Source organism: Amia ocellicauda, chromosome 5 (assembly GCF_036373705.1).
Source record: "Amia ocellicauda isolate fAmiCal2 chromosome 5, fAmiCal2.hap1, whole genome shotgun sequence".
Taxonomy (NCBI): Eukaryota; Metazoa; Chordata; class Actinopteri; order Amiiformes; family Amiidae; genus Amia; species Amia ocellicauda.
Genome location: NC_089854.1, coordinates 31,669,224 through 31,685,917, shown reverse-complemented (window position 1 = coordinate 31,685,917; position 16,694 = coordinate 31,669,224). Strand labels below are relative to the sequence as shown.

General features: G+C 40.5%; 1 protein-coding gene across 1 annotated transcript in view; it reads right to left on the bottom strand.

The window, feature by feature from the left end:
• The window catches only part of grin2cb (glutamate receptor, ionotropic, N-methyl D-aspartate 2Cb), an 84,842-nt gene that overhangs the window by 10,339 nt on the left and 57,809 nt on the right, over positions 1-16,694 (bottom strand). The window contains exons 6-9 of the mRNA XM_066704781.1: positions 5,639-5,807; positions 3,282-3,435; positions 1,346-1,471; positions 530-759 (exon numbers count right to left, since the gene is read on the bottom strand). Coding sequence (XP_066560878.1) covers positions 530-759; positions 1,346-1,471; positions 3,282-3,435; positions 5,639-5,807 — 679 coding nt within the window. The remainder of the gene's footprint in view (positions 1-529; positions 760-1,345; positions 1,472-3,281; positions 3,436-5,638; positions 5,808-16,694) is intronic.

Below are 16,694 nucleotides of genomic sequence, written 5' to 3'. Positions count from 1 at the left end.
GTGAAATTATGGTTTTAAATTAATTTCACCACTTCAATACATTGCCTACATGGGAGGTAGTCTGAAATGAGGTCAGTGCAGAAACAGGGTCTCCGTTGATTCATAAATGGGAAGCAAAAGAGCAATTTAGGCCTTTTCCTCAAAGCAAGTTTCCTAAATCGTCTCCGTTGTAGAGGGACCACACTGAAGCAGCATTATGCTGGTGTTTTGTTTCCTAAATCGTGAGCAATGGTGACAAAGGACATTGTTACCTTAAACTGGAAGAACCGTGACACGGTTGACCTACAAGGCTCTACCTGCCCCCTGCCACGACAAGCTGCTCACTTGATTCAAGCTGAAGTCACATCTTGCCAGTGAGTCAGCCTCCAAAGGTCAGGCAACATGTTCTGTGCATCTCTAGAGCTTTTAAAAAAGGCAGCCTTACACTTTTGTTTCTGGATCGGTATAGGAAAGTAAAGTTAAAAAAATAAATAAAACCTTGTAGTTCATTCTTGTTTACTTTTGGGGAATGAGTGATGCCCCATGTTACCTTCTTGTCACTGAGGCCGGAGACGGTGTCGATGTACTGCTCTTGAATCATGAAGGCAGCCAGGTTGGCGGTGTAGCTGGCCAGGAATATGACGGCAAAGAAGGCCCACACCAGCACCATGATCTTGCTGGTGGTGCCCTTGGGGTTCTCAATGGGCACTGAGTTGTTGAAGACGATGCCCCACAGCAGCCACACCGATTTGCCGATGGTGAAAGTGGGGCCACCGGGGTCTGGAGAAGAGAGTAGGGGGGCAGGGAGAAGAGGGGGAGGAGGATGTATTCTAACTCCAGCTTTGGCCAGAAATAAGATTTGTGATCAAATTAACGCTCAGCATATATGGAATCCATAGAGTGAATTTCCTGGCAGGTCACAAATAGACGTCTGGGTTTTCAGGGCTTTACATTAGAAAACTGCTCAAGCTGTATTTTCTCGATATTTCAATGTAAAATCCCCTTTCCATATCACATTGTGCTGATTTCAAGATGGGAGGAAACTGATGACTTGCAACCATCTATTTATGTCTCAGTATGTGGTAATGATTCTTTTTCCTTTTCAAATATAAAGAATCCAGGATACAGTCATTACAAGGAAAATAGTCTAATGAAAAGAACCACATGAAATAGCATAACTCCACAATTTATATAAGACATTAATAGATTAATGAACACAAATGTTTTAGTCAGTTTCCCATTCGACACCACAGTGTATACTAATAATTTATAGTGTCTTTATTTTCCAATCCAATTCAGTTTTTTTTAAATGTATTTTACAAGTTGAGCCCGGGTGCAATACGTAACCCTCTGCTACAGATCTTACCTTTCGCACTGATCAGACTGCGGTTGTAGCCGACGGGACTGAAGTACTCGAAGACAAAGACAGTTATGGCCACCACAGTGAGGCACATGACAAACATCATGACCCACACAGCTGGACTGTATGGCTCTGAATGAGAGGGAAAAAAAACAACAGTATAAGTTTCTAATGGCCACCACAGTAAATCAAACAGCCCATGCAGTTTTGATGTACAAAATATGCTATTATGTTGACATGCTATGTAGAGGCTATTTAAAAGTTTCCCTTTGTCTTAAGCTAGTGACGATTTTAATATACATAGGAAACTTGCAAGATTGTGTTAGTACCAGCAGAACTGTACACTCTTCATTTAATGTCATGCTTGTATGTTATTTTGTATTGCCTAGCCACATGTGAGGTGTGCTGAGCAATAAATCTGAACCACACACACAGTTGGCTCATTTCAGTGATTGTGCCCAACCATTATGTTAACTGCTCCGATTGACAGCATGTGGAATTATAAATCTGATCATAACAATAGTGGCTAAACCACCTTAGTTCCCATTAATTGCCAAACCATTTTAAATTCAAGCAGTTCATTGTCAGGAAAGCTTAAGCATGATTTAGAATTGATTGGATTGCATTTTCCTGGCCACTGCAGTTTGTGTTGAAATCATGTATTTCCTTGCAGCAGAAAATGTTAAACACAGCAAATCAGGGAATAGTGATAGAATTAGTTTGTTAATTGAATGGGGCAGATTTTCCCTACCACCTCATTAGTAAAAGGAAATGTTGGAATTATAGATTAACTACCGACAATGCCGAAGCTTACAGAATGACTTAGTGTTTCACAGATTTTACTATTACTGTTACATTATGATGTTTGTCTTCCTGTCATATAAACAGTTTTTGTATTGGGAAAGGAAATCTGTTAGGAAGCAGCGAAAGACTCACACACGCGCGCACATGCACACACACACACACACACAGACAACAAGAACAGAAAAACCAAGAGCAGAGCCATAACTTAATGAGAGAAAATATAGATGACGTTTGAAAGCAATCTCCTGTGATAAGTTTGTCTTATCAGCATTGTATTTTATCCATATTTCTTCTGTGCTTATCTCTTGATTACCAGATTTCTCAGAGACACATGAAACTCGTCCATCCAGATGAAATTGAAGTGGTTATTTGTTAAGAAAGAATGGAGTAGATTATCATTAGACTGCAGGCTACAGCACAGGTAAGAAATACAAACACTTACCCCAACCCAATCTCTCATAGAGATTAAATTATTGAATATGCAAATAAGATGTTATAGCAGGGCTCTGAGACCCCAGAAAAGAGGTGTGGGGTGATATGTAATATGGATTAGTATTTTTATTATTCATTTTTTTGCAGACACCCATATCCAGGGCAATTTAAATTTAAAATGCCTTGATCCGAGTCCTTGTCCTTGACCTGGCTGTTCACCTAAATAATTATATTAAAAAATAAAAAAATTAAATAAGACATTGTATCTCAAAAAACAAGTGCTCTTTGAAATCTAGGTATCTAATATCTAATATCTTTAAAACTAAAGGCAAAATAAAAGGTAACAAAATCCTTAACTGTAATTGTATTGTTCAGAGGGTTGTTTTGGAGGTATAGATTGGAACCTCCTCTTTCAGGAAAAAATCACCAAAACCCAAAGTTCTCTTTAAAAATGACACGTGATGTCATAAGTCATTAAGGCAAGTCCAGAGAAAAAAATAAAGCAATATAAACAGTGAAATGTAGAACATGAAACCTGCATGTTATAAAGTCTACCTTTTTCTTATGAAATTACTTAAATGTAATCTGAACTGAAATATTTATTAGTAGTCTACTACTGTACCCTGTATTTACTATTCCCCATTGTACTTGATTGTACTTGACTTGACATATTGAGTGATGGTTGGATTGATAGGTGGAATCCTACCTAGGAAGGCAGAAGGTGACACGGTGCCATTGCTTCTGGCCACCATAACACTGATACCGGTCTCCACGAAGGGCACGGAGAAGTCAATGATCTCTGAGCGCTCCTCATTAATGGTCAGGGAACCAATGGCCATGTCAGCCCGCTTGTAGAACACCTGAAAAGAGATGGATGACACCCATCCTGATTGTTAACGCCATCGCAGAAAAAAAGCAGGTGTGCATGTGTACCTTATTCTGAAAGAGCCAGATTAAAAACAAGTTAAGGTTCTGCTTTGACTGTTCGTGATCGCTTTACTGATGAGTCAGAGCAGCTGTTTAATTCAATCCATTGCATTCATGACATTTTGCAGTTTTTAAAATTAATTAATGTCACTTATGGGGTGGGGTGGTAGGGGGGATGCAACTGTTTTAAATGAGAAGATCAATTTAAAGTACGTTGCAGTAACTTGAATAAACTGTTCTTAATAAGATTTGAAAAAACAGGCCCTTGGGCATGATGCTAGAGGTCTAAACCAGAGCTATCAATCTTTGGTATTTTGTATTTTTCCAGTGCCTTCTAGCTTTGACTGCAGTTAAGATGGAGTTGTCGTGTCATGAGCCAAACTAATAATTACAAAACTAAATGTTGTATGGTTTCAGTGGAAGAAAACCTTGGAAATATAAACTGTATATTCAGTTCATAAAATCAAGTCTCAAGGCTCAGATGTAATACCAGCTAGACACACTGCTACACTCATTTAATCTTGTTTGACTTTTTACCCTAGCATGTTTTTGAGTCCCTGTTTGTATGTGTTGCTTCCATTATTATTAATTTCACTATGAGGGGTCTTGTGCCGAGTTTACTTTATTTTTTTCCTCTTTAAAAGTCTTAATAGGAATCACTTCATTGCATACTGTTGTAGATATTCAAAGCAGGTTAGTCAAATGTTTCAGAAAAAAATGTTCTATAAATACATAAACAGACAAAGAGCAAATGAACAGGAACAGTGTCTATAGGCGGTGCTGGCAGAGTTTTAATAAACTTCCCAGCTGATCTGGAAGAGTTAGTCCCCTGGGTTCTCCAGTCCTTAGGGAGCCCTGTGAAGGGAGCTTGTAATTCCCCCTGTGGACCTTGTGCAGTGTGTCCTTCCTTGAGGGGTACATGCAGTTTGTAATTGTTGGATAAGGCACTGGCCTGATGCATCTGCTTCACAGATAGTGAATGGGAAGGACAGCAGCGTGCAGGGAAAAGAGCTGCGGGTTTGATACGTACTTAGAATGGCACCATACATAGTCAAGGGGAACACACACACATTAGTACTAGAAACTTAAGTGAAAGAAAAAAGAAAAATCATCCCTTTTATAAAAAGTAATAAATTAATAGACCTAATCATGCAATAACCCATGTAGTTAACCTCAGCTAGGCTCACTCAATTGCCTTACCTTACCTATTAATGTGTTCATTTATAAGTAATAGCAGGGTTATGTAAACCCATACCGCACAGGACTCTTAGTGGTTCTTTCTCACATCCTCCCATCTCACTCGTGTGAAGGTTATAAAAAGGAGACTAAATGTGAAACTAATAAGCCTAAGACTGAGGTCATTGGTAGTGTGATTGACAGTTTTATTGCAGTGGACAAAGATCCCATTTAAAGCAGTAAGACTGTTTCAGGCCCAACTCCTTTTTTTTTTTTTTCTCTTATCAATATCATGTCTGAGGTGGTTTTCTGATATTTATCATTGCTGCAGATCCAAATTTACAGCTACGGCACGAGTACTGCACCAAGTCCCTCTTTGTCATCCTGCAGTAAACGCCTCATTGAGCAGAATTATTTCCCAGTGTCTCGGACTCGAATGTCGGAACTGATGTTATAACCCCCCCATTGTAGTGGTTAAAGAAAAATCTATTAATATTAAGGGGAAGATTATTTACAAGGACATGTAGTTTATTGCATTCCATTTCCACTCCGGTGCGTCCCTCTCGCTTGCCGATCGTTAACTCAGTGAAACATCTTCCACCTCCCTGCTAATTGTATTATATTCTGTTTCTTTTGTTAACCTTAACACTTCATTTCTCACTCGTTGCAGATATCATTATACAAGGGTGATTTGAAAAGCATTATGAGCCCCCACCCCAAAAACTAAATAAAATACAAAACTTATACTGTACTGAAATATTTTTTTGAAATACCATGTAGCACATTGTTTGATTGGTGAGCTTTAAAGCAATGATTATAAACTGCACAGTAGATTTGATATCTCCCTCCATTCGTGTTCGAGAATTAGTCAACCCCACAGCGTGAAAGATCTGCAGTTTCTCAGTGAGGCGGTCCACCGGTCTCTATTGAGCAACACCAACCCACGACCGGTCCACTCACCTCTCCGATCATCCCATTCCAGATCCCGCGCACCTTCTTGCCGTGCTTGCCGTTGGTGACCAGGTACAGGTCGTAGGAGAACTTGATGGTGCGGGAGAGCTTCTTCAGGATGTCGATGCAGAAGCCTTTACAGCACAGTTTGGTGTAGGGCTCTGTGTGGCCGACGAAACTGCAGAGATGGAGGGAAGGCGGACGTTACTCCCTAATGGAAAAGGGACCTGGCTCCTTACTTCAGTTTAATTTCCCAATTTACTTGACCTCTGTGAAATATATGTCACATTGGCTTCCTAAGGGCTTTTGTTCAACGTAAAAATGGTCTAGAAGTTTGACATACCTGCCTAAGTGTTGTGTAAGTCAGTTATAAGGATGAAGAATATTCATGTTTCTAGCAACATCTAAATATCTGAAGGGATTTTATGAGGAGAGGAATGTTTTATTAATTTATTATTCAAAATTGATTGTCTCCCAAATGCCTTTAATCATTTCATTCCTTCTCTGAAAATTTCTCTCAAACCCTATTAAAATCCAATGCCTGCATAGCGGAGGCCACATCTTTCCCTGATGAGCCAGGGACAAATTCAGCACAGCCCTATCTCTCAGATGCCTTCCGTGGAACCATACACAGATGAGAAAGTGACGAGTCCGTAGCATAACTTGCTTGCTCAGGTGTGCCCAGTATGGTTACAGGATTTGATGTGGAACAGTGCTGCATGTGTGAACCATTATTAAGAACATGAAAGTCTGCAAGTGAATGACGTATAGAGCCCAGCTCACTTCCTGCCATGTAAAATCAAACGTGTAAACACACACAGAGTGCAATCAGAGGGTTCCACAGGAAGAGATTCAAATTCATTACCAAAGAAAGCAATCATCTCTTACTGACCTTGATTACATTAAGTGTGTTAAGTTGGGCGAATAGTTATTGTCAGGAGCCAGAATAAATCATAATTTTGGAAACAACATCAATAATTTAAGTTGAGTTAAATTCTCTTATGAGGCCGTCTTCTGATTTCAGAGCCATGTGCAGGCCGTTTGTCTGCTGTGAAAGTCGTGAAGACATTGTCCATGGCTGTGTCCGCTCTCTGACAGAGGAAAGTGCTGGAGTTGTGCCAGGAAGCGAGTCAGCAAAAAAAAAAAAAAAAAGAAAGCCTCCTTGACGTTCCCTTGGTGACGTCAAGAGCCAGAGTGGACCGGGCGGCGCGGCAGGACTCTGGCATTATGTCACAGCGCTGACAGATGGAGTGACAGCCCGGGCTGACCAAAACAAATCCAACACAAATTAATCACAGGCAAACAAAGGCAGGAATAAAACACATCGGCAGATTACTCGTACGGCTAATGGGAGCTCACCCACGATGGATAAGCAGCCTCTCCTACAACCTTCTAAACAATGTCATTGGGTTTTAATGCTCAGGAGTTTCCCCTCCTCGGCCTCCTTAAATGTGCCCAAATAAGCCAGACTGAAAGCTGTTCTTAATAATGATCCACGCAATCCTCCTCTCTCCACTCTTTCCAGGTTGTCTCCATCTCCTCCCTCCCCACAGCCAACACAAAGTACAGTATACAGGAATGTGAATTTATTATACGTTGTAGTACTTGACGTACCTTAGTTTCACTCCTTAATAAGTTCCAAAATAATAGCCTTGGTTGGTACATTTTGTGGCAAGCACAGAATAAAAGCCTAGACAGTAAAATCAATTCCAGGGAGCTGCAGTAACAGGCATACAATCACCACAATGCCTACTAGTTCCACACTAAAAGGATTATAGTGCTGTCGAGCGATACATTCTCCACTGACAGCTGATGATGCTGTTATTGGTATTATACCTATGGGCTACGAATGTTTCAATCCTCATCACCTTTGTCGTTGACACCATTACAGCAAACAGCCAATCTGAACTGCAAACTTGCAGCCAAGTCAGTGGGCTGTGGAGGAGGGCGCTACAGAAACAGTGACTGTGGGTGAAATCCTTGTACTGTAACTGGAGAGGCAAGGTCCAGGATAAAAATAATAGCATGAGCACAGTCTTGACAGATGTGCGAAAGGAGGGGGATTATGTATTTCAAAGGCCCAGGTTAATTCAATTCAATGCAAACTCATGTGACCCAAAAAAAACATAAGGGATCCCACTTCTCCTTTCTGCCCTGCCATTGGTACAGGCAATGAGGAAGAAAGCTTTAAGAAAGCAATATAGCCTGTGCGTTTAATTTGGTTTCAAGTGGTATATCATCATCAAAGGAGCATAATTTAAATTCAATGTGACAGAACTTGGTAACACTTGGTGTATGCGGTACCAGACAACTGTGTCTCTATGTTGAACTTTTAATGATACCTGTTGTGGTGACACAAACTGTTGAGAATATTTCCACATGAGTTACATGGCAAGTATGCATAATTACATTGCAATTAGCAGGCAGTATAACTATTTACTAGGTAATTACAATGTAATAGCAGCACAATTGAGACTCAATGTTTATCGTTACTCAGAACTCTTAAGAACTAGATATTGAGAAGAGTTCCCACAGAGTTACATAGCCCAACCATATTAAAATGAGCAGTCTTGTCTGCGATGTAATGCATGTGTCACAACACTAAGTACAAAACAGAGCACATTTCTATACAATATCTGGTAAGAACATAAGAACATAAGAAAGTTGACAAAGGAGAGGAAGCCATTCGACCCATTGTGCTCGTTTGGTGTCCATTAATAACTAAGTGATCCAAGGATTTTATCCATTCTATTTTTAAATGTTCCCAAATTTTCAGCTTCAACCAGTTTGTTTGTTGGAGTTGGAGTTTGTGCCAGATTGTGACGACTCTCTGTGTGAAGGAGTGTCTCCTATTTTCAGTCTTGAATGCCAATTTCCATTTGTGTCCCCGGGTGCGTGTGTCCCTGCTGATCTGGAAAAGCTCCTCTGGTTTGATGTGATCGATGCCTTTCATGATTTTGAACACTTGGATCAAGTCCCCACGTAGTCTCCTCTGTTCCAGGGTGAAAAGGTTCAGTTCCCTCAGTCTCTCAGTAGGACATTCCCTTCAGACCTGGAATAAGTCTGGTTGCTCTCCTCTGAACTGCCTCTAGAGCAGCAATATCTTTCTTGAAGTGTGGAGCCCAGAACTGTACACAGTATCCAGATGAGCTCTAACTAGTGCATTGTATAGTCTGAACATTACTGCCCTTGTTTTAAATTCTACACTTTTGACAATATACCCTAACGTCCTGTTTGCCTTTTTTATTGCTTCCCCACATTGCTTGGATGGAGAAAGTGAGGAGTCCACATAGACTCCTAGGTCTTTCTCATGCGTTACTTCATCTAGTTCTATTCCTCCCATAGTGTAATTATAATGGATATTTTTGTTACCTGCATGTATTACCTTGCACTTGTCCACATTGAATTTCATCTGCCAGGTGTCGGCCCACAACTGAATATTATCTAAGTCCCTTTGAATAGCCTGTGCTGCCGAGATTGTATCTGCTGAGCCACCTATTTTAGTATCATCTGTAAATTAACTAACTATCCCAGAGTCCAGGTCATTAATATAGATTAGAAAAAGCAAAGGCCCTAGTACTGATCCCTGTGGAACTCCACTAACAACCTCACTCCAGTTAGAAGCGAGTCCTCTAATCAACACCCTCTGTTTCCTATACATCAACCAGTTCATAATCCATCTACTTACATTACCCTGAATGCGTACAGCTTCCAATTTGAGGATCAGTCTTTGGTGTGGAACCTTATCAAAAGCTTTCTGAAAATCTAAGTATATGTATATGTATATCAAGGTTACCTTTTCTAAAATTGTAGACCATTGTTTTAGACTTGGTCCTTGTTTTTTGAAAGAATGCCTCAAAGCTAACCATATTGTGATCACAGTTTGCCATTGGCTCTTTAACTAGTGTCCTTCTGACTCTATCTTGGTCATTTGAAAAGATCAAGTCAATGCGTGCACTCTCTCTGGTTGGTTCCCTGACAAATTGAGTTAGAAAGCCGTCATTTACCATCTCAACCATTTCTATTTCTGCTTCTGTAGTCCTGATTGGGCTTTCCCATTCTATGTTTGGAAAATTGAAATCCCCCATTACAACAGCCACATCCTTGCTACATGCAGTCCTGATTACATTGTACAATGCAACATCTTTCTGAATATCTGAGTTGGGTGGTCTGTAACACACTCCTACCACTAATCCTCCGGATCTTTTATTCAAAAGTTTAAACCACAAAGATTCTGTTTCATTACTAGGGTCTAATTTGAGTTCTTCTGTCTCAATGTCATTTTTTACATATAATGCTACCCCACCACCTCTTTGATTTTGCCTGTCCCTCCTGTGTGTATCCTTTCAACTTGTATTCATCCCCATCATTTTCTGTTGGCCATGTTTCTGTCACTCCTACAACATCATAGTCACACACCAGCACTGTGGCTTCTAGGTCTAACTTCTTGTTCCTTATTCTCCTGGCATTGAGGTACAGACATTTCAGGACTTTCCTACTAGTATTTTCCCTTGGTTTTCTTTCCTTAGTGGAACATCTCCCATTGTCAGAGCTCCCTGCCCCCCTGGTTCCTAGTTTAAAAGATTCTCAATTACTCTGCACATACACTGCGGTGTGTACAGGTCCCATCTATCCCAGAAGAAAGACCAATGCTCTATAAATCTGAAACCCTCTTCCCTACACCAAGATTTCAACCACGTGTTAAACTTTCTTATCTCTGCCTGTCTCCTTGGCCATGCACCTGGTACTGGAAGAATTTCGGAGAAAACTACAGTGGAGGACCTGCTCTTTAGTTTCTTTCCTATCTCTTTAAATCTGTGTTGCAGAACCTCTGTCCTACCTTTTCCTATGTCATTGGTTCCAATGTGGACCATGACCAATGGATTCCTCCCGGCTTTGGCCAGTAGCCCATCTGCTAGTTTAGGGAGATCTGCAACCTGAGCACCAGGCAGGCAAGATACCATGCTGGTCTCCTTATCACTAGAACACACTGTGTGATCTACGCCTCTAAGAATGGAGTCTCCTACTATAACTACCTCCCTCTTCTGGGGGGAGTGGGCACCATGGTGCTCTGGTGCTCAGCTGCCCTCCCATCACCCTCTGAGCTGTCACTGTCCAACTCGGTGTTCAGCAGTGGGAACCTGTTGGGCATTTCTAGCTCTACCTACTGTAACCCAGCAGTTCTCTATGCTGTCCTGCTCTAAGGTCTCAACACTCCTAGGTTTTGGCGTGCACACCATCTCTCTCATGGGCTGATTGACTAAGTCCTCTATGTCACTAATACAGTGCAGATCAACAAGCTGAGCCTCAAGATCACAGACCTTGATCTCTAAGATTTCAACATGCCGACAACGTTCACAAATGAAATCTTGGATGAGTTCATCCAGGAAGGCAATCATTCTGCAAACCTGACACTTTAGTGGCCACATGCTTCTAAATGTTACAGTTTTTCAGTCTCTTGGTTCCTGTTCCCTAATCAACTGCTTAACTTTTTGACACCGAGAAACAGCGCAACTGTTTCTCAACAGCTGCTTTAAGTAGCTTTTGTCTACCTGCCTCCAATTCACACCTAACTGGCCCTACCTAGCTCCTCCTGCAACAGAATTCCTGCAAGTCCTTGACTAAATCACCTTTCTACAACCTATTTCACCAACTCAGCAGCTGTACTGAATTGACTTCAATTAAGGCAAACTACAGACACGTGTAACTTCAATTAAGGCAAAGTTAAAGCAAAATGAGCAATGCTAGGACTGGTCTGAAACTAGGAAAACAACAAGATGGCTGCCTCTCACCTGTACTCTCCTGTGTCTGTCTGTGGCAACTTATAAACACTTCTGTTTGGCCTTGCGTATTCTGCCTGGTGAAGATACCAATGCTAGTATTTATATTACTGGTCATGAAAATGTCATGGTTAAAGTAGACAATTCCATTTATGGTGGTGTGCTTTCTGATGCTGCAAGGCTTGATATAGATCAAAACGTACCCTAATCCAGTAGTAAATAGTTGAATTTTACTTGACTGGGTCTTTCCTTCAGATGACCTCCAGAAGCAAAGCAAAATACATAACACATCTACTTGAACATCGGTTTCTGTGTTAGTAACTGCATTTAGTGCAATTATATTACATTAACAGTGTTTTGTTGTGCTGTATGCCTCTGAGCCTCAACATAAGAACCAGACATGTACTCGTTATATTGTAATGCTCTCTTAATTGGCCCAGGGGGTTGAAAGGGCACAACTAGTGTCTTATACACCCTTAGTAAATACAAAACAAATTATTTTTTCTTCCTGTCTCAAAGTATCAGCAATAAGCACTCCAAAAACAAAAGCAGTGAGTTTATCACTGTGCTGCGCTGCGAAGAATAAGTGCACCGAAGCGAAATCCAAAGAGCAATCATGATTTATCACCTCCAACCTTCCCCCAACCTAAAAACTAATGAACTGTACAGGCTGAGAGAAAAACAAAATTATAGAAGTCAAGGCAAACATAAAACAAACAAATCCAGTCTAAGGAGAAACTCATTTTGCCCATTGGAATGAGCTGAAACGTGCAGTTAAAGTCAGACTTCTGTCCTGGTTCTATAACTTTATTTTTTTCCTAGTTTCTTTTTGTTTTTGTGGTTGTTTTCTAAACTGACATGCATTTCCAAACAAGTCACCTCATAATTTCAGTATTGTGACTCTGTGGTTGACACCAACCATTACATTCTCAGAACCATGTGACATGTTTTTTCCTCAAGATGTATGCAGGTTATGTTTAATCTGCTTCAAAAGCTTTGCTGTACAAAATCCATTTCTTCCTGAAATGCATTTAAATCGGCACTCTAGGTTGCTTGCTGCAGATCTCCAGTATTACTTTGAGGGGGAAAAAAGTATTTGATCCCCTGCTGATTTTGTACGTTTGCCCACTGACAAAGAAATGATCAGTCTATAATTTTAATGGTAGGTGTATTTTAACAGTGAGAGACAGAACAACAACCAAAAAATCCAGAAAAACGCATTTCAAAAAAGTTATAAATTGATTTGCATGTTAATGAGGGAAATAAGTATTTGATCCCCTATCAATCAGCAAGATTTCTGGCTCCCAGGTGTCTTTTATACAGGTAACGAGCTGAGATTAGGAGCACTCTCTTAAAGGGACCTGTATAAAAGACACCTGTCCACAGAAGCAATCAATCAATCAGATTCCAAACTCTCCACCATGGCCAAGACCAAAGAGCTGTCCAAGGATGTCAGGGACAAGACTGTAGACCTACACAAGGCTGGAATGGGCTACAAGACCATCGCCAAGCAGCTTGGTGAGAAGGTGACAACAGTTGGTGCAATTATTCGCAAATGGAAGAAACACAAAATAACTGTCAGTCTCCCTCGGTCTGGGGCTCCATGCAAGATCTCACCTCGTGGAGTTTCAATGATCATGAGAACGGTGAGGAATCAGCCCAGAACTACACGGGAGGATCTTGTTAATGATCTCAAGGCAGCTGGGACTATAGTCACCAAGAAAACAATTGGTAACACACTACGCCATGAAGGACTGAAATCCTGCAGCGCCTGCAAGGTCCCCCTGCTCAAGAAAGCACATGTTCATTGGCAAACTTCAGACGGGCTTGTACATCTGAATGATTCAGAGGAGAACTGGGTGAAAGTGTTGTGGTCAGATGAGACCAAAATCGAGCTCTTTGGCATCAACTCAACTCGCCGTGTTTGGAGGAGGTGGAATGACCCCAAGAACACCATCCCCACCGTCAAACATGGAGGTGGAAACATGATGCTTTGGGGGTGTTTTTCTGCTAAGGGGACAGGTCAACTGCACCGCATCAAAGGGAAGATGGATGGGGCCATGTACCGTCAAATCTTGGGTGAGAACCTCCTTCCCTCAGCCAGGGCATTGAAAATGGGTCGTGGATGGGTATTCCAGCATGACAATGACCCAAAACACACAGCCAAGGCAACAAAGGAGTGGCTCAAGAAGAAGCACATTAAGGTCCTGGAGTGGCCTAGCCAGTCTGCAGACCTTAATCCCATAGAAAATCTGTGGAGGGAGCTGAAGGTTCGAGTTGCCAAACGTCAGCCTCGAAACCTTAATGACTTGGAGAGGATCTGCAAAGAGGAGTGGGACAAAATCCCTCCAGAGATGTGTGCAAACCTGGTGGCCAACTACAAGAAACGTCTGACCTCTGTGATTGCCAACAAGGGTTTTGCCACCAAGTACTAAGTCGAAGGGGTCAAATACTTATTTCCCTCATTAACATGCAAATCAATTTATAACTTTTTTGAAATGCGTTTTTCTTGATTTTTTTGTTGTTATTCTGTCTCTCACTGTTAAAATACACCGACCATTAAAATTATAGACTGATCATTTCTTTGTCAGTGGGCAAACGTACAAAATCAGCAGGGGATCAAATACTGTTTTCCCCCACTGTACATTGACCACTGCCTCTCAGCAAGAGACTGGAACACAACAGTGTGAGCTATCACACATTTTGATGTGAGGGTCTTCACCAAAAACTATGTAGTGGTGTCTTAAATGTTACCTGATTAGTATGGCTGTAGGACTGTTTGAAAGCATTATGCTTCTTCTAACTTTACTTTTACTGAAAATATATTGCAAACCTGTACACTGTAGTAATACTTTAACTGCGAGTCTGGGATGAACTATCCTGTCTGGTTGATTAAACTGACTCTCTGGATGATGTTCCAGGATTGATTTACCAAAATAAAAAGGCTTCCTTCCAATTGTTACCTTTCTAAGCTTAGCCTACAATAATAATAATATGATTATTAATAAAGGACATTATGTCAATAGGCACACAACCTCAACAGTGCTGTTAAAAGTCCTGTTCCATAACATTTGATATGAGCTACAGCTTAGAGGTCATTTGGCACAACTAATTTTTTCACTTCAGAGACTGCAAATAGGAAATAAGTCCACATTCGAGTCTGAGCGTGGCAGGTACGTTTCCAGCCAGTCCTGATCAAAACTGAAAATAAGTTTTTTGTAGCTATATACTCTTACTAGGCATTGGTTTGTGCCCCCTAGAGAGATAAATGCAGTCTTGAAAATGGAAAACGAGAAATGAAGGGCTATAGTGCTTGAAGAGTAAGGCCTAAGGTTAAGTATTTTGGACAGTCTCTAACCCATAAAATATAGGCCATGTTGTTTTGATCAATTTTGTACCAGATTACAGAATACAATATTTTTTGCCTCTGGCTGGCAGAACTATGTATAAACATTGACGGTATGGGGAAGCAGACGAGCCATCTTATAGAGTTGTTTTTGGTTTTATTATTTCTTAGCATATATTTAGTGTGTTCTGATGTTTAAGCAAGTTCATAATTTAAATCTGTAAAGAAGTCAATATACAGATTCATTTTGTTGTTAATTGTTAGTTATTGTTTTATAATTTAATTTAATTTAACTTGACAATGTATAGGTTTACACACGCAGGTATTTTGCTGTAAAATTAGTACATAATAAATGTAACGTGATACCATTCATGATTATGCACTAATGCACTGATACTTGTACTACCTGCTAACTAATGTACATACGTGTCTAGTTTATGATTGTAACTTTTTTCTTTTAAGAAACTGTTCTGCAGCAACTCACGGGCAGTCAAACATATCTTGGATTCAGTGCATGAATACCTGGATGTAGCAATTTATCTGGGTAGACATGTACTATACATTTACAAAACGTGCAGCTCTCTGGGGATGCATTAGAAAAAAAACAATGAACGGAGCACTACAGAATGTTACACGTATTGATAATCTGAAGACTATGCATGATATTTCTGCCTAACACATAGATATATGGAAGGAGACAGTTTCCTTGAGATGAAGTAGGTTTTAAAGAGTTATGATTTTTTCCTGGACCTTCCATTCTGATTTAACATCATACTGCTGTCGAAAGACACTTGTTAATAAATGTATATTATAAACCCTTATCCTCACAGTCCCCAAGGCAAAACATGATCCAGGGGTTTGATTAAAAATCTCTCTTCATGTAGAGCCCATTGCTGTCAGAGTGTGGGAGTGTGGAGATTACTAGTAGTATAATTCCTTTAGTTCATTACTGTTATTGATCAATGTGGCTCAGTGGACTGTTTTTCCTCTCTGGATGACTGATTTACAATTGTATTATTATTATTATTATTATTATTATTATTATTATTATTATTATTATTATTATTATTTTATGTTACACAAGCTGTCATTTTTCAGATGTGTAGTTTGCCAGATTGTACATTTTTTGTACATCTGACTTGCTAAAGGCATAAAATTGAGTCTTACTGTGTCTTACGGTGCAAAGTTTTAGAGAAACCTGCTTTAAAAAGCCAGTGATTCCATATGAATTCAGACAAAATTACCACTCAGCTCTGACATGTTTGTTTCCCATTTTGAACTGTTGGTACTTTCACATGCTATTTTCAAAATGAGAATATGAAAATGTGCCTGTGAGTACAGAACACATCTCAACAGTTCCCTGTGCGTTTTCACTGCACAAGCTGTGCATGTTTAAATGCTTTTGTGGCAGATCACATATTGCTCAAAAATATACACTCACCTAAAGGATTATTAGGAACACCATACTATTACTGTGTTTGACCCCCTTTCGCCTTCAGAACTGCCTTAATTCTACGTGGCATTGATTCAACAAGGTGCTGAAAGCATTCTTTAGAAATGTTGGCCCATATTGTTAGGATAGCATCTTGCAGTTGATGGAGATTTGTGGGATGCACATCCAGGGCACGAAGCTCTCGTTCCACCACATCCCAAAGATGCTCTATTGGGTTGAGATCTGGTGACTGTGGGGGCCAGTTTAGTACAGTGAACTCATTGTCATGTTCAAGAAACCAATTTGAAATGATTCGACCTTTGTGACATGGTGCATTTTCCTGCTGGAAGTAGCCATCAGAGGATGGGTACATGGTGGTCATAAAGGGATGGACATGGTCAGAAACAATGCTCAGGTAGGCCGTGGCATTTAAACGATGCCCAATTGGCACTAAGGGGCCTAAAGTGTGCCAAGAAAACATCCCCCACACCATTACACCACCACCAC